At 31.7% G+C, this 19,445-nt stretch overlaps 2 protein-coding genes across 2 annotated transcripts in view; both read right to left on the bottom strand.

Annotated features, from left to right (window-relative positions):
• LOC115875109 (leucine-rich repeat-containing G-protein coupled receptor 4-like) overlaps nt 1-19,445 on the bottom strand; it is a 58,642-nt gene that overhangs the window by 20,952 nt on the left and 18,245 nt on the right. The gene's annotated exons all lie outside the window — the stretch shown is intronic.
• On the bottom strand, nt 9,474-12,097 carry LOC115875108. The gene is made up of 2 exons (XM_030890498.1): nt 11,358-12,097; nt 9,474-11,057 (listed from the first exon to the last, which is right to left on the bottom strand). The coding sequence occupies exons 1-2, from the start codon at nt 11,697-11,699 to the stop codon at nt 9,618-9,620; spliced, it is 1,782 nt and encodes a 593-aa protein (XP_030746358.1). The 5' UTR covers nt 11,700-12,097; the 3' UTR covers nt 9,474-9,617.

Below are 19,445 nucleotides of genomic sequence, written 5' to 3'. Positions count from 1 at the left end.
AATATGTAAAACAACAAAATAAAATATACGTGTTTAAGAGTTTTTCCGAAAAACTCACCGGTTTTTAAATAAAAAATATTTTAATATTTGAGGGATAGTTTCACCCCCTTAGAATTCGAGTTTCGAAAAATCCTTTCTTATCGAACCTCTACACCCTAAAGTCAATATGTTTTCCAAAAATCAGCTTTTTACGTCAAGCGCTTTAAGCAGGATCGTGATTAATCAATGACCAGATTCTTCGAAACACCCTGTATACATTTTTAAAAAATCTTAAAATATGTAAAAAAGCAAAATAAAATATACGTGTTTAAGCGTTTTTTCGGAAACTTGACAGTTTTTTAAATAAAAAATATTGTAATATTTGAGGGGTGGTTTCACCCTCTTGGAACTGGAATTTCGAAAAATGCCTTCCTATCGAACCTCTACACCCTAGAATCAACCTCTATGCCAAAATTGAGCTTCTTACGTTGAGTGGTTTGAGCAGGATCGTGATTAATCAGTATGTCAGTCACTTAAGGATTTTATATATTAGCATAGATTTGACTTAAAATTTAAATCATTTTGATTTTAGAAATGACTTAAGGCTTAAGTCTTCTCAAAACTGACTTGTTGCAAGTCTGATTATAATAACCATGGAGGTTGGGGTTTAGAATAATGTCATTCTTTAATCGTAAGAGAGTTTCTAAAGATATTATAACAATAAAACTAAAACTACCCCTAAAGTTACATTAGATTAAATAGATATTGAAAGCGAATGAAGTTTGGAGGTGACTCTATTATGTAATGGTTCATAGAATGGCTCCTAGATGCACTGAACTTAAGGGTTATTAAGAAAAAGATGAGCAAGCTTTTTGCCTTTTTCTTCTTTGCATTCATTAGTTGTTTAAAGCATTAAAGCGAAATCCCCGAGTTAATAAAATCGGTATTAAGATTTCTCTTGTCTATTTCTTTAATAATTAATAAAGTTGTCAGAAAGTGCGGAACTTAGAACAAGCTTGGAAGTTTTAAAGCTACCCAATCACAAAGTTTATCTGATTTAAAGTAGGTAAGTTAATTATTAACACTAGAAACTGCAATATATACTTAATTTAATTAAAGCTGAGTCTACTTACATCGTTCTGTTGCGACCTCCAGGTTTTATCTATTAATTTTGAGCAAACAAAACTTTTTTAGGTGAAATTTCGAAACTTTTAAGCAACCTGCTACTTTATTCTACTAAACTTTTTCAATTATTGACTGGTAAAAGGAAAAAAGAGCTCTCAGATCTTTATTAGATTAATACAATATTTAATCCTGTTTTATTGTTTCCAGTAAAATTATTACCAGGCTTTTTCAAATTGCATTGTTCAGAAATAAAGCTGCATCAAAAGCTTTGGCAAGCGAGAACAAGTAGAGTTAGAGTTAAAGTTGAAATAAATGCAAATCTGAGAAAAAGTTTTGCGCAAAGAAATTGTATGTATATGGGGCAATCTTCTTCTATACGTACACAGTTGTGTAAAAGCCAATACAGTTTTATTTGTAATTTTCTACTAACAGAATCCTAGATTCCTCGCTTAGGGAGTAATACTAGAATCTGCTATGAAACGAAACATTTCTCTATTCTGCGAATTTAAAACAAAAAATATTTTAGCTTTTATTGAACACTGTTTTTTTGGCTATTTTTAACCTCGCACAAACTATAATAATAAATTTATGTGTATAACCAGGAAAAAATGGGTCAGTCCCTGAACCGCTCTGCCAAATAAATGAATCGTGTTTTTTTAACATCGTCCTTGTTGTTTTTGGAGGCGAATAATTATTAAAAACAAACAGCAAATAAACGGGCCATTTATTAAAGCTAGAAATAAATAAACAGAAAAAATGGGTACGTTTATTTGACGTTTTCGGGGCCTGGTTCTTTTGTTTTTTAAGGACGGAATAAAAATCTGACCGGGAAAAGAAATATGACGACAGATTTAAAGAAAACACCCGGTATTGAGCGCATTTATATGCGGTTTTGGGGCAAGTTCGTAGACTACGGTGATGGCAACTTTCGGCCATTTAATTTCGGCCCCTATTTCCATAAAACAGAAAAGGTCTGGACGGCTATTCACTGTCGGACTGACACCTGAGGCCTAAAAGGAATTCCTCTTTATCCCAATAAAAGTATACAGTAAATTTTCCTGTAAAAGTACGGAATAAGTAGTGCTACAGGGTGTACCAGTCTTTAGCTCGAAGTATATTACAAAAACAACATTTTAAAATATTATAGGGTAGTGCTGGTGTGAATTCTTTCAAATAGATGTTATAACTGTCTTGTCAATATCTGATCAAGACTCCAGCAGTCTTGATCATCTGCTGATGATGCTAACATGGTTAGCGAAACGCGCGCCCAGTGTAATAGTCAAAGTATTTTGGTGTATTGTGGTGATTTAGTGTTTTATTTTGCTGTGTAACACCAAAGGTTCCAACCCCCAACTATAATGATTCAACCATTTCCAATAATTATAGTGTAGTGGTTGTTGTCTTTTGTTGGCTATGCAGGTCCAAGTTATCTCTGCTAATTTCATAATATCCATTACCGGAACTATAATCATGGTTCCATCTCAGGTTCGGTCTTCCTCTAGGTCTCTTAATTGTTTGTGGTCCATCTGTTGCCTGTTCTTCTTCCCAAGCAGCATTTGGACGTCGGGACAACGTTGTGTCACGCGACCAAACGTCGGGGCGCAACGTCGGCACAACCTCGTGCCAACCCTAGTCTGCACTAGTTTGGAGAATAATTTTTGGGTCGAAACGACGTTGGATACCGACGTTGGCTAGCAGCCTAATTTAGTACAAACTGCAACGTTGTTTAAAATCCTAATTCACAGAAATACAAAACTAATATGGCGTCTAAGTCGCGTTTTATCCTAAATTGGGATAATTATAGTAAAAATATTATATTTATAATTTAGTTAGAGACATATGTCAGATGGCAGTGAAGGAAAACAAAACAAAAGTATTTAAGTGTGGAGGATGTTTGAAGATCATAATTATTGAAACACTTTAACCGACTCTGTAACTCGTTACCCAAGGTAAAAAGTTAAACGCAAACAACTTTATTGATAAATGTATTGTTTCTACTTTAAAAAATACTAATGGGCCTTGAAATTAAAGAAGTTTTAAAAATTTTCTTGAATTTTTTTTTTAGTAAAATGAGAATAATTTATTCGCATTCGAAAAAATTGTTTCCGCGTATTTTTTAGGGTCAAATATTTCAAGTTAATGTATTCAAAAAGCAGGAATTGCTATTTTAAGAACGAAACATTTTCTTATTTAACAACATGGCGGCTTTAACTTTGTTGTTTTGGAGATTAAGATGGAGTAGTTCGAGTAGTCGCATACTGGACTAATAAAGTCGCAGTTCGGCCTTAACAGGTAGTATACTAGTCGCAAGATTGCCTAATTTAGTCATTCTAGAGTCTAGCTTGTGCCGCCCTCTATAATCTAAATAAACGAGGAAGTGTCGGTAATATATGTCGATGTATATTTAAATTTAGTTTTATATGTACCTTTCTTATGTCCCATTTTAATTAAGTTTTTTTTTTATAAAAACAAAAACAGCACTGAACTGTCTGACTGAACAGAACAATGAATTGAAAATTTAAGATTTAAGGTTATGGTTCAATACAGTTGCAAAAAGGTAGTGACTCTACGTCCTACCAACGTAAGAATAAGGAAATCTAAACAACGTTGGAATTAGTAAAACAGACGACGTTTGCATAACGTTGGAATAGGTCCTGAAACTGACGTCGGAAAACTCTATATTATCCAACGTTGTAACTACGTTGTCCAAATCACCTAAAGATCACTTAAGCAAAAAAGGTTACAAGACAACGTTTATTCGACGTCGCAGAAGCTTCTACTTTGCTGTAGTACTAGTCCAACGTCGGCACAACGTTATAAAAACGTTTAAATTTATTTTAATACCCAAGGTAGGGAGCTAACTATTTTTTGTAACTAATCCAACGTTGTGTTTAGTAAACATGTGGTCGCAAGTCGTGAAAATGCTACTTGGGTTGTCAGGTAACCTGCCCATTGCCATTTGAGGGATTTGACTCTGTGGATGACACCTATTCCCTGGGTCATTTGTCGTATCCACTCTATTCTTTCACGGTCGTTCTTGGTTATTCCCTGCATATTTCGTTCCATTGAGCGTTGTGCGACCTGCAGTTTCTTTATAATGTCGGTTTTAAGTGTCCAGGTTTTGCATGCATATGTCTTGACTGGTAGTATACATTGATCAAACTTTATTTTTTTTTAGATAAAGTGACATTCTAGATTTCAATATAATTGGGTTTCTTCTATATGTATCTATCCATGATATTGGTCAAAGAATGCATAGAGAAGCTGAATAAATTAGGCAAAGAAAACAAAGTCCTCCTACACTGGGTGCCTGCTCACCAAGGGATAGAAGGCAATGAAAAAGCAAATAATCTAGCTAGGAAAGGAGCGAACACTCCACTAACTGGACCAGAACCGTTCTGCTTTCCAAGTGGTAACCAACTCAAGGCGGAACTCAAGAACTTGGAAGATTCCATCCGCTACCTGGAATGGAAATCTTGCAATGGTCTAAGACACTCGAAGAAGTTTCTGAGGGCTTATGATCAAGAAAAATCACAGATCTTCCTGGGTCTGAGTAAGAACAATCTTCGGATTGTCACGGGGTTTTTAACAGGACACTGGCTACTCAATGAATACCTCAATGGATTGAAGCTAATGGTGCGTATCCAAACAGCGAATGCAGATTCTGTGGGGAAGATGGGGAAACACCAGTACACCTCATCACTGAGTGCGCCGAGACGACAACCATTCGTGCCATGAATTTTGGTAGACTGATATTGGAGATGGAGAACTACCCTCTATAAAACCGTCCCAGATACTGGCTTTTGTCAAAGCCCTGGGACTGTATGATGAGTTATGATTCAAGAAAGGGGGACACAATGGATCTGTAAGGTCGAAGTGATTAACCCCCCTCTCACTCATTCTAAATTCTAAAAAAATCCATGATATTTGTTAATTCTTCTGTTGATTTCTGGTAGGAGAAATTCTGATTATGATACTAGTTGTCCCAAATATGTATATTCTTCCACTATTTCCAGTGTCGTGCTATTGATTATGTTTTCTGTGTTCACCCGTTCATTGTATATTACTTTAGTTTTTGCTAAATTCATCTTGAGACCTACTTCTCTTCGTCTGAAATTCATAAATCGATTAAAAATATGTGGGATGTTGTTTTTTCCAAGTTAATCGTAGAAAATCTGGCCGATTGCGGTTCAGTCATATATTAAACTAAAGCCTGGCGATTATAGGGCAACTACAAATCGTTTTAAGGGCATGAAACGGTAGAAAGAGGCATCAGTTTTGATTCAAATCGATCCTGCATGGTTTTTATTTGGTCCGCTGGCCACTAGAAGCGAAGGCATTCTAGCAAGAACAGACGGCACTATAAAATATATTGTCAAAGGCAGGTAGAGAACAAACAAAATACGAGTAAAGGCCAGAACTGATTTATATATGTTTTTTTTTCATTCGTCTTACATATTTCTAAAAATGTTTTTCTGAAAATCTAAAATGTATAAAAAAATGAAAATTTCAGTATTTTTCGTTTCTCAAATTTCTGAGAGGTCCCAATTTTCTTGAGACCATGATGAATAAGTAGCCCATTTTATTATTATATTAATTTGATATTCTAGGAAAATTTTAAAGCATTGATTGTTAAGATCATTGTTTTTTCAAAACAGGGGTTCAAAATTCTTTCATTTTAAAAGAACGCAAACTTATTTTCCATAAAAGCTATATATTCTCAATGACTACACAAAATTTACTACGCAAAACCTCCAAGTTTCACATTTTTATTCCTAAAATTACCGCCAGTGCTGAACTTTTGAAATATACAGGGTGGTCCGAACTGTATTCCGGAAACTTCGGCAGCATATTCTGCAGATGAAAAAAAGTTAAAAAGTTCGTATAAATGTATGTCCTAAAATACTTAGTTTCGGAGATACAGGGTGTAGAAGTTTCATTTTTATTTCGATTTTTTCTAAATAATTTCTGAAGTAACGTCAGTATTTGAATGAAAATTCGTGTCTGGGAGTTTTGTGACACGAGAAATTTGATTTTGATGTCAAAATGACTCCTATTTGTAGGGGGCGCCACCTACATGCGTTTTGACTGTTTTGAAGAGTTATAACTTTTCGACGGTACCTGTATAAAACTACTGACTTAAAAAATATACATTTACATAACTTTTTACGTAAAAAATGTGTCTTGGTAAAAATCGCTACGAGCAACCGTTCTCAAGATATTTAAAATGGAAATAGTCAATACATGTCATTATTGACAACAAATAAGCACATGTTGATTAGCGAGTTATTTGACTGAAATAATAAATTTTTATTTTTTTAAATTAATCATAAATTTTTCTGCGAAAAAATGATGATTAAACAGTTTCTGTTGAACTTTTGGCACAAAAAGATTTTAAATTTAAGATTTCAGTCTAATAACTATTTGGTCAACATGTTTAATTTGTCAATGATGACAGGTATTGATAATTTCAATTTCAAATATCTCGAGAACCGTTACTCGTAGCGATTTTTACCAAGAGACCTATTTTATGTAGAAAAAGTTGTAAATGTATATTTTTTTACTCAGTAGTTTTATACAGGTATGGATGATAAGTTATTACTCTTCAAAACAGTTAAAGAATATGTAGGTGGCGCCCTCTACAAGTAGGAGTCATATTGACATGAAAATCAAATTTCTCAAGTCCAAAAACTCCCTGACACCACTTTTCATCCAAATGTTGACGTTACTTCTTAAATTATTTGGAAAAAATCGAAATAAAAATGAAATTTCTACACCCTGTATCTCCGAAACTAAGCATTTTAGGACATACATTTATACGAACTTTTTTACTTATTTTAATCTGCAGAATATGTTGCCGAAGTTTCCGGAATACAGTTCGGACCACTCTGTATACACGAAATGCCAAAAATATTGATTTTGTGTCCAATCTTAATTATAACCTAATTTGATAGGCAGCGTAGAAAAAGAACATGTAGGCCATTTTGTTTTTATATTATCCAAGATAGAGACACTAAAAGAATTTTAAAGAATCGATTTTTAAGATTTTTTTTCAAAAACAAATTTAATATAAAGTTCTTTGATTTTTAAAGAATCAAAAGTTATTTCGCATAAAACCTCCATATTCGCAAAAACTAATTAAGTTACTACAAAACCTCTAAAATTACTCTCTTTTTTTAAACGTCTAAAATTGTCCAAGAAAAAAAATGAAAAATTTAAACAAAACCTCCAAATTTCGAGTTCAAAATTCTTTTGTTTCTCTGTTAAATCCATTATGTGTTTTTTAAATACGCAGGGGGCGTATAATAGTTTTTATTTGATTAAAGTTGCAAGTGAGATTATGTGAGCCGGTGCTCAAAAGCCAAAATTTGGCGAATTGGAGTGAGCCAGCGGAGGGTAACTGGAAAGGCGCAGCCAACTTCTCTGATGAATAAAGGGCCGCCTGCCCTGCAGACGAGCTAAGTCGGCTAAAGCTTCAGATAAATCGTTGTTTTATAGCGAGGCTTTTACTAATTCCATTTGAAGGATGTGCCCCATAAATTGAGATAATTTTGGGAAAAAGGCCATTGTTAATTTTAGAGCACTACAGACCCAAACAGCTGATAAATTAAAGTTATTTTCTTCAACCGCAATTAAGCCGATTTTTTTTCGGACACTGTGTGGCAGAAACTGCCCCTTTCGTTCACACATTAAGCTTTTTTTAGGGCTTTCCCGGCCTTTCCACTCCAACGAACATTTTGGTAATGTTCTATCATTTTAAGAAACTTTTTTCAATATCCCAGTCTTTTTTTCTTATACCATCGTTGTTGTGTTAATAAAGTTTTTTTTCTCAAGTTATAACTCTGTCTCAGGCCTTTGAAAATAACCAGTATCTGAGACGGTTTTACAGAGATTAGTTCTCCATCTCCGATATCAGTCGTACCAAACTTTATTGCACCAATGGTTGTCGTCTCGGCGCATTAAGTTATGGGGTGTTCTGGTGTTTCCCCATTTTCCCTACAGAATCTACATTTCCCGTTGTTTCTCACCTTCAATCTACTGGTGAGGTGTTCGTTGATGAGACAGTGTCCTGCTAAAAACCTCGTGACAATCCCAAGATTGTTTTTGCCTCTTGTTCTGAGAAATATCTTCTAGTGTCTTAGGCCGTAAAGAATATCTTTATAAAGATTTTATAAAAGCATCTAATCTCTGAAAGAGACTTATTTAATTTTTAAATTATTTTATATATTTTTGAGTCCTGACATAGGTCAAGTTTTAGAGTGGATAACTTTCGGAAAACTTTATTTAGGGGCTTTGAAGTTTTATTAGTGGAAAACTATGTAAAAGCTAGCGCACGCAGCTTTCCCCAATCTATAAAGTAATACAGCAGTTTATTTTGTCCCCTTTTCAGATATTTCGTGTCGATTTTTCTTAATTATTAACTGGAAAATATTCTAAAGAAAATTACTGCCATGAAAAAAGAGCTCCAGCACGTGAGTTACTACATAAAATTAGCTATTAACGTTATTAAAACATGAAAAATGTTTAAAATTTAATAATCATTATAAAAAATAACATCTATAATATTTTGGAAACTGTAATCTAAATATTATTTAATAATACTTATTAATTATAAATCGTGCATTGTGCCATGACAATTATTTTTAAACAGTCTTTAAAGAGACTGTTATTTCCCTAAAATAATATTATTTGAATATAACGAAAATTACGAGTTTATATGTAAATCGGATTAGGTTATGGTCAGGCAAACCGCAAAATTGAAACAGCGAAAAATTATTTTTTCCTTGCATACTGTTAATCCTAGATTGTGTAGGTTTTATACATTGAAATTCATTTAGTATATATAGGGATATTTTTAGTACTAGCCACAAAAATATAATTTTATATATAAGTATTTGATTTGAACCGGTATTTTTCAAAAAATATCTTAGAATTTACACTATAAAATTTCCTATTTCCTACTATCTGTACATAATAACGATAAAATGAAATATATATGGAAACGTTATGAGGAACAGTAATTTTTGGAGCATTTTTATATGTTTTGCACGTCTGGTAAAGGATAATAATTTTAGCAATAAAATTATGTGGAATTTATGGGAATTTTTTTTTATTGGGAAATTTTATGTAGTTTTTGTGGATGTTTAGGTCAGCTGCAAAATAATTTTTGGTTCATTAGACATCAAAGAGTTTTGGACCCCTATATTCGAAAAAATTGGCTTTAAAATCGATGTTTTATAAACCTGCTTTGGCCTATATATCATATGTTTACGTCAGCATATTAGGTTATATAGGGTGACCAGATTTATTTGCAGAAAAGTAGGACAACCAGGACAAAAAAGCCTGATTTTTAATAAAAAAAACTGACATTTAACAAATATATTTATATAAAAAAATGTAACAATTTCTACTTAGGTAAAAACTACTTATACTTTTCAGAAGAACCAATTTCTTTTAAAATATTGGGATTGTCCATCAAATAATTATAATATTCCTCACAAGACATTTTTAAATTAAATTTTAACACTATGAGGCTTTTTTATTGATTCGATAGATAAACGGTTTCTTTCTTTGGTCCACTGCGCTGCGATTAAAGAAAAAATTCGCTCGACGGCAGCATTATGTGCCGGAATAGCAAAGTAAAATTCACAAATTTTAAGCAATTCTGATGATAAATCAATGTGTTTTAATTGCTTAAAATAGTAAGACCACTTTTTATCTAAAGATAATGATAAAAATTCCTCATTTTGAATCTTTGTTGTCAAACTGTCTTTTAATAAAATGATTTCATCAATTAGTTTTGTGTCATTAATTTCTACCCCTTTTTTGGATAAAAATTCAATACAGGGCAAAATATCATTAAATTTAAAGTTTGTATCATTTAAAAGCATCCATTGAAATGAATTAAATTCTGCCAATGGAGCGGCCCATTTTTCTAAATAGTCTATACATTTAGTATAGAATTGCCATACTTGCTCCTTAAAATCATTAACTTCTTTTTGTAATCCCTTTTCCCTTAACACATTTAACTGACTTCTTACTTTTAATGGTATAAATTGCTCGGAGAGCCTTCCTTGTAGTGCTGTGAGGACTGATGCAAGAATGTCCTGCACTTCCAAAATGGAAATATTTTCTTTTTCAATTAACGCAACGTTTACATGGAAAATGTGCATAGTTGAATCTAACAACCACAAATACATTTCTGAAAATTCACTCTCAAAAAATTTTCTTAGCATAGCTGGACAGTCTTGCTGAGATTCAAAGTAGGATTTAAGTGCCGGATAGAGTTTAAGAATCCGTTCAATGGCTGGGAACATGGATAGCCATCTTGTTTTGCTATGATATAAAAGTGGTTGATAGGATATTTCAACAAAGTTGCAAAATTCTTTTAATGCTTCCGTTCTTACCGTGTAGATTGAAAAGTAGTTAAATATTTTGAAGATGATGTAGTCCACATCACACTGCAGTGAATCAGCTCCATGCTGTATACAATTATGAAGAATATGGGCTGGACAACCTATACCAACTATATCTGAATTTAAGTCTTGCTTCATGTTGCTTAAAACATTTTTCTGTCCTCGTCTTGCGAGACCTCCAAAGTTTACATTAGCATTGTCACCGGAAAAAGCAATACACTTGGAAGTAATGTTAAATTTTTTTATGGTTGTTATCAGATATTTTGATATGGCTTCAGCCGTTTCACTTGAAAGGGCAGATAATTCCAATACCTGTGTCTGAATTCCGTTGAACCATTGAAAGTACTGGACAACAACAGGAAACATTTTAGTAGCTCCATGATTACTTGCATCTGTACCGATACCATAGAAATTTACAGAATTTAGACTTGATATTAATGTTTCTTGTGCGTGAGGTGAGAGTACATGATTAACAATTGCTTCGGTTTTTGTTCTTCCGCATCCAAATTTAGCAGTTATTTCTGAATCCGGAATTATCTAAAAAAACACAAAGAATATGTTAAAACTTAAAATTTGCTATTAATAACTGCATAGGTACCTTTTTTAATAACGGTATTTTTTTTCCTAGTAACTTTTGGCTGAGCTGTTTTTACTAAATTGAATAAATAAATATTTAAATACATTTTAGTACAGCCAAGTACATAATATTTTTATTATCAGATCACAAAAATGTCTAAGCTTATTTTTTTTTATTTATTTCTGACTTTTAACTCGAAGGTGAAGAAGTGTTTTTAAAACACGCTGTATATATTTTTTACTGCAAAATTGGGTACCTACCTTTTTAAGAAGAGATGAAGTGCAGTCCAACGATCTATAAGACTGATGGTGCGAAACGGTGTGATATGCTAATGTACCTTCTGCAGCTTTAAGTTTAAAATCAACTGAACTATTCTTTTGGACGAAAAAGTTATCCAGTTTCATGCAAGAGGAAGAGGCTTGAAGACTTTTCTTGTGTTTTTCCGTAGAAATATGTTTTTCCAAATCTGCTGCTCCTTTGCTGCCAACAGAAACAAACGAATCACAAGGCACACATTTGGCTTCTTCTTCGTTTCGGCCTTTTACAAAAAGTTTGTATTTTGTCGCCAGTTTTTCGGTAAATTTACACTTTCTTTTAGACATGATGTTTACTTGCTGCTGCTGAACTTAAACTGAACTATGAATACTCAACTGTGAAACTGTGAAGTGAAACCAGGTGAAACGTCGGTTTTTATATACTCGGGGGAAACCCGCAGTCAAAAGTCAAAACAAAACAATTAAAAGCGATTTCGATTTTACGCACGCTCTCTGGTTGTGTCGATCGGTATGGGTTTGGTTGTGTCGGGTCGGTATCGATATACGCGACGACCGACGCGGCGCGGCGTTGCCAGCTTGAGAAAGTCGGAACCAGGAATAATGATAATGTGCGTTTTTAGTTATTTAGAATTTTCGATTGATAAAAAGCCGGACACGACAAAAAGCCGGCCTGACGTTTTCATTTAAGCGAAAAAGCCGGACATGTCCGGCTTTATCCTGACGTCTGGTCACCCTAGGTTATAAGCCCGTAGCAAATTTAGTAGTGGGAACTATCGAATGAATACTATCGAAACATTCGATAGTTGGAATTTATTCGAATAATTCGATAGCTAGTAATAAAACATTCGTTGAAAACTATTCGAATAAAAATTATCGAATAGATGCGTCATCTGCCTTGAAATATTGTATTCTAGTAATTCGGCAGCAAAAACCATTCATTTATAAAATTCATTCATTTATGAAATTCATTTATTCGTAAGGATCCATTATAATAAAATATTAACTGGATTTTAGTTGTCGCCCGGCGACGTAGGTTTCTTTCCGAGAAACCCGACAGCGGTCGATGGCAATGCTATGAAAGAAGCCGGCATCTTTGATTTTTGCGGAGTCATATAAAGATAAGGACACATTAATTTTTTTTATTGAGGTGCTAGTATTTACACAGAAAATACATTATGAAGGGCGCTGTTGCCATATATTGGTATTAGTTGATATTAGCAAAGAATATTATTGTTTGGCTTTAGTTAGTTAGGGATAGTATGTCTATATATTTTGCATTTTTTTTTATCAATATTCTGTTGTTACACTGCAATAATACTTGTTATTTTGGATGTAGGAAAATTATTTTTAATGTTTTTAAGCAAGGACTGGTTTAATAAAAATAATAATAACAGTAATAATTATTAATAGTTATACCTATTAACAACAAAATTTAAAATAATTTAATATAAACATTTTTTTTACGTAGTAGCAAAATATAAACAACAAATTAGATGTCAAAATTATTTATATTAGATCCTATTTAAAAATAATATAGTCTTTAAATTTTTTGTGTGGCAACGTTGGTTTATTAAATAATAATAATTACAGAACTAATTTGTTATATTAACAACAAACTTTAAAATCATGAAATATAAACATTTATTAATTTTCTAAGCATGCAGTGTAATGGAAGGAAAATATAAATAAAAAATTAGAAATCAAAATTATATATATTAGGTACTTTATATTACTATTTAAAAATAATATTTACTTTTACTGGCATTTACTTTAAAAAATAAATGAAATATTTCTTCGCAAAAAACTACATGTAAGAGAATTAGCATAAACAAAATACAAACAGCGTTAACTTTTTTTTAAATTGGCACGTGTAAAACTTTCAATTTAATTTTCTCACCCCATAGTTTGAGTTCGATAACCATTTACTTAACCACATTACAAATATATGATTATTAAGTTCAACTAATTCATATTATTTAAACATCTAAAATACAAATATGTATTTTTAGAGTTAATTCTAAGTTCACATCATCTCTCTTAAAAATTGCTACTTCTCAAAATTTCCCATTAAAAAATAGACCATACAAACCATATAAAATAAAATAATTGAAAGATCGGGCTACGGAAAATCACACAAATTTTCGGAAAAATTTTGACACCTGCACACGCACACAATCGTCAATTAAAAAAAAAACTACTATTTTAGTATTTTAAATATTTTAATAAACCCAAAATTGGCACAGTATTTATAAGGTGAAGTTATAAAAATTTGGAAGAACTAATAATGCACTGACGCACACAAAAATCAAACGAATACTCTGACTAAATTTCATTTATCAAAAGCATTCCATAGTCCTGGCTCAACGATAACCATTTAGTTGCACGGCGAGGTTGTCACATATGCTTTAGTATACAAATGAATGAATGATTTTATTCGAATAAAACCATTCGATAGTTGAAATCATTCATTCAGTAACCATTCGATAGTCTAATTCATTCGATAGGTCCCATCGCAGTAGCAATTAAAGCTATTTATAATGTAAGTGTTAAAGATAATATAACCGATCTGGGGTTTAAAACGAAATCTAAGTTGAAGGTATAATTTAAAGGATCCTTAAAGGCGGAAATTAATGAGATAAAGATCCTTTTAAACTGATAAACCATTATGATTCCTTAAAGCGAACAATAAACCAAAAATATAGCACCATCTTTGAAATGAATAATTAACAAAACACATTATCTGGAATGAGAGTTTCAGTTGGAAGATGTAACGGAGTGGGAGCACCATAAAACTGAGCACTTTGAATGCTTAAATATTAATATCTGTGTTTACCTTGTCGCTTTAAGAAAAACAAAAACCAATTAGCGGCATAGTTAAATTATTAAGCTGAAATTATAATCTGCTCGGCAAGGGGTAATTAAAATTTCAGTGGAAAAATTTTCAAAGTCAACCGCCCGCCTCTCCAAAGGAAGAACGGTTAATAAATGTCTTGGACAGGGAAAAACGCGAAAAATAATTACAGCCCTCTTTAATATTAATAGTGTTTTGTACAATAAAATGGCCGCATAAATTCGAAATTGTTCCGAGATAAAATAAAGGGTGGAAAAAATGAGGCGCTGCAAAATTAAAATATCAGTTTTGTTTGTAAACGCCACGGTTTCAATTTCAATTAGTGTTTAACAGTACTTGACAAGTTTAATACAAAAAATTCAAGCGCGGGATATCAGTAGGTATTCCTATTATTTCAGCATCGCCATAATTTATTAGTCACATTTTCTACTTTTTTTGCTTTAAAATTTCTATTTTAAAAATTGGGCTTCCAGTAATTATACATTTCATCTAAGTAAAATAATTCCGTAGATTAGAAAATTTAATTTTTTGCAGCCTTGTTTTTGAGCCATTTTTGAGGTAGACTAAAACTACATGCTGTACTTGTAATGCTACAATGGCCTATATTTTCATATTCTACTCCTTTTGCTGTTAGTAAATAACAGCAATTTTAACAATAAAATCGGTAACTTAACCAAATTCGACAATTTTCATGATCATATAAAAAAAAGTCGAAAAAAAAAGTCATTTTCAAAAGCCTTTGAACAATAGTAGCCATAGTCATAAAATTATGAAAATTTCAGTATTTGTAAGAAATTTTATGTGTCTTTTACCATTAAAGGCTTAGACTTCTTGGATTTGTGTTAAAATTAATTTTTTGGATTTTTGTTTTGAGCTATTTTTGATTATGGTTAAAACGTCTCCTACATCCATTACTGTTCTCGTAACATTATAATGGCCTATATTTTCTTATTCTACGCCTTTTAATTAATAAATCAGCAGCTTTAACAAAATCGGCGACATGACCAAAATCACCAATTTTCAATGACCATTTTTGGTTATTTTTCACCCATTTTCAAAGGCCTTAGAAAAAATAGTTTAATAATCATAAAATTATGAAAATTTGTAGGAAATTTTATGTAGATTCTGAATATCTACGCCTTTAAAGGCTTAGATCTCTTGGTTTTGTGAGAAAATTAATTTTTTGGATTTTTGTTTTGAGCTATTTTTGATGATGGTTAAAACGCTTCCTACATCCATTACTGATGTTCTTGTGCCATTATAGTGGCCTATATTTTCTTATTCTACATATTTTAATCAGTAAATAACAGCAGTTTTCGAAATTTTTCGATAAAATCGATAATTTTCATGTTTGGAAAAATGACAAAGAATTTATATTTTTGGCTATTTTGTACACATATTCAAAGGCCTTAGAAAAAATAGTAATCATAGTTTTAAAATTATGAAAAGTTCAGTATTTGTAGGAAATTTTATGTAGATTCAGAATATATATACCCTATATTGAAAGCTTGGTTTTTTGTGAAAATTATTTTTTTGGACCTTTGTTTTGAGCTATTATTGGTGATGCTGAAAACGTTTCCTACATCCATTACTGTTTTCGTAAGACTACACTGGACTATAGTAATAGTCAATAACAGCAGTTTAAAAAAAAATGGGTGGCATGTGGAAAATCGCCAATTTTCACGACAATATGTATGGTGAAAAGTCGAGAAAATTACCATTTTTGGCCATTTTTTTACACACTTTCAAAGACTTAGAATTAGAGAAATAGTAATTTGGGTTGCCAAATGTCAATTAAAAACTGGGACTTATAATTTGAACATGTTTTCCGATATAACAGTATTTGACGAAAATATTTCGACCGAAAAGTCCAGCTTTCAAATTAAATTTTCAACAAACGAACGAAAAAAGAACCGAAACGACTTTAGGCGAGGAATAGGATGGAATATGGCACGTTGCCGTATCAAAAATGCGCCATTTTTAAATTTCCTTTAAATTCACACGTAGAGAAGAAAGGCAAGAGAGAAAAAAACCGCAAAAGTGAGCCGTGATATATTTAGATTTAAAACCCGTGATTCCCATACATATTTAAGGGACGAAACAGGCAACGAAGCCCTATTTTTCACTACAAAAAAAAGGGAAATAGCTTTTACACGTGTGTGGGTATATACACCTGCTTTATTACCTTTTTTATTTACTTTCTTTAATTTCTGCCACCTTTAACACAAATAACACAAAAGATAAAAAAATAGTGCCAATACGAAGCGTCTGTTTTTTTCTTAAAGATAAAAGGACATATTTTTTTAAGGAAGTAAATTGGAAGAGGAAACCTCATTCAGATTAGTTTCCGAACATGGATAACAGTGTGCATGTGACAGTAGAGCACGCCCTGTTTTTGGAGGTGACAAGTATACAAGGAAGGTTGTCCATAAATTCATTTAAAATAACAAAACATTCGCAATTTGCCAACACAAAGTCCAAGGTAGAAATTCGATTTCTTGGTGTATTGTTGATTTTAATGTATTTATATACTTTCTTATTCTCGGTTATGGTTAGAAACATTAAATAAGCTCTTAAATTTTGATAATTTATTACGTATTTCCAATTGTTTTATTAGAATATATCGAAAAATTAAATAATTTATAATAAAACGGAACAAAAATTAGGTCTGGTGAAAAGCTCGGAAATATACGATACTATAATAATTAATGGCAACGTTGCCAATTTCCTATAAGCGTTAATTTCTTTGTATTTTGCATAACATTTCACTTTTACGTTTTGATAAAATATACAAAATACAATTTTATTTATTTATTTATGACGTTATTAGATTTAATCGAACAAATGGAAATCAGGCATTCTGCTATACGTTATGACCGTTACATGATTTCAATTTATTTTGCATATATTCAATGTATTTATAGATATCCCTCGTTATTTTACAAGTTAATTTTAAAGAAATCCTACCGAAAAATTCAAATTTTTTTTTCTGGGGCATCGAAGTTTATAAGAATACACAACAATATTTTATTCCTGATATTTTTGACTTAGATTGTTGCGAGAGATGAAGAAAAGTTTTCTTTAATAATCTCATGTATAAAATGATGCAAATATATGTTACAAGAATGGATGTAGGAGATATTTTAACTATCATAATAAAATAAAAATAGTCCAAAAATTTTTCTCACAAAACCAATACATCCAGTCCTTTAAAGGTGTCCAGTGTACATATTCTGAATCTACATAAAATTTCCTACAAATGCTGAAAGTTTCATAACTTTAGAACTAGATTACAATTATGGTTAGACTCTGATTACAACCTTTGAGAATGTGTAAAAAAGGTAAAATGGGCATTTTTTCGAATTTTTTCATACATATTTCGTCATGTTTTGTTAAAACTGCTGCTATTTACTAAATAAAAGGCCTAGAATAAGAAAATATAGGCCATTGTAGTCTTACGACATCAGTAATGGATGTAGGAGACGTTTTAGGCATCATCAAAAATAGCTCAAAACAAGGGCCCAAAAGATTAATTTTCTCACAAAACCAAGATATCTAAACCTTTAATCGTGTATATGCTCTGAATCTACATAACATTTCCTACAAATGCTGAAATTTTCCTAATTTTGTGACTATGATTGCTATTTTTCTAAGGCATTTGAAAATATTAAGTCGTGAAAATTGGCGATTTTCGTCACCCTCAAAAATGGCTCAAAAACAAGGCTTCAAAAATCTAAGAATGATTTTTTTCTCAAAAAAGTGGAAACAATTACACGATATTAATTAAATTTAATTTTAACAATAAAGGTATCTAACAAAAAAAAAATAAAAGTAAATTAAAATAAAACTATAGAAAGGGACAAAGCTGACATAAAATTGAGTTATTTAAGAACATTCTAACTATAACAAGAAGGCAAACCGACATAATTATCGTCAGAGATTGCAGTAAGTTTTAATTAAAAAGGAAAATTGTTTATTTCCGGGAATGAGTGACAAATACAAATGATATTTGTTTTAGATTACAGCGAAGTTTAAACTTAGTTAGCCTAAGTTAGAGAATACTTTGTGAGATAATAAGACAAAGCTGGAAATTTTTAAGTAAAGAATTGCCTTCGAGTTGTATAATTTGATAAATTTATGCTGTACAGTGTGCTCGGCGAAGTCGAAGAGTTTGTTGGAATTTTACAGTGAAGAGCCGTGGAAATGTAATAAGTCTCCGGAAAATGTTAGGAACAAGAAAGGAAAAAAAAACTAAGGGGATATTAAAAATGTCACTGGGATGAGCTATGGCATTGCCAGAAAAACCAAAGCGTGACTATGAGAGAATTTAAACGATCCTTGCCAATATAAATCAAGAAACTGCCACGCCTGTATAACATTAATTTTAAAGAAAAAGCTTACTTTTTACTGGATAAGTGTTTTCAGTCGATCGTAACAAATTTTTGCGTTTCCGAAAATAACTTTTAATGTTTTTTTTAAGTTTTCACAATTCATTGACTGAATCACGTAAATTTTGATGAAATATAGCCCACAACAAGGATTCAAAAAAATAATTTTCTAATAAAACCAATATATCTAAGCCCTTAACGGTCATATTCTGAATCTACATAAAATTTCCTACAAATGTTGAAATTTTCATAATTTTATGGCTATGATTTCAATCTTTCTAAGGCATTTAAAAATTGGTAATTTTTTCGGCTTTTTTCCATACATTGAAAATTGGTGATATTCGTCATGTCACCGATAGTGGTAAAACTGCTGTTATTTACTAATTAAAAGGCGTAGAATAAGAAAATATAGGCCATTATTGTCTTTCGAGAACAGTAATGGATGTAAGAGACGTTTTAAGCATCATCAAAAATGGCTCAAATCAAATATTTGTCTCCATAAAATTAATTTTCTAACATAACCAGGATATCTAAGTCTTTAAAAGTGTGTATATTCTCAATCTACATAAAATTTCCTATAAATGTTGAGACTTTCAAAATTTTGCGGCTATGACTACTATTTTTCTAAAGCCTCTGAAAATGTGTAAAAATAGTCAAAAATGGTCATTTTTTCGACTTTTTTCCATACATATAGTCGTGAAAATTGGCGATTTTAGTCATGTTATCGATTGTATTAAAATTGTTGTTATTTACTAATTAGAAGTCGTAAAATAAGAAAATATAGGACATTGTAGTCTTCCGAGAACACTAATGGATGTAGGAGACGTTTTAAGC

The sequence above is a fragment of the Sitophilus oryzae genome, unplaced genomic scaffold (assembly GCF_002938485.1).
Source record: "Sitophilus oryzae breed Bouriz unplaced genomic scaffold, Soryzae_2.0 scaffold_1318_pilon_pilon, whole genome shotgun sequence".
Taxonomy (NCBI): Eukaryota; Metazoa; Arthropoda; class Insecta; order Coleoptera; family Curculionidae; genus Sitophilus; species Sitophilus oryzae.
This window is presented reverse-complemented; position numbering and strand designations above follow the sequence as displayed.

Coding starts and splice junctions, on each gene's coding strand:
- LOC115875108 (XM_030890498.1), bottom strand. CDS start 11,699: ATGTCTAAAAGAAAGTGTAAATTTACCGAAAAACTGGCGACAAAATAC. Junction 11,058..11,357: donor CTTCATCTCTTCTTAAAAAG/GTAGGTACCCAA, acceptor GTGTTTTTTTAG/ATAATTCCGGATTCAGAAAT.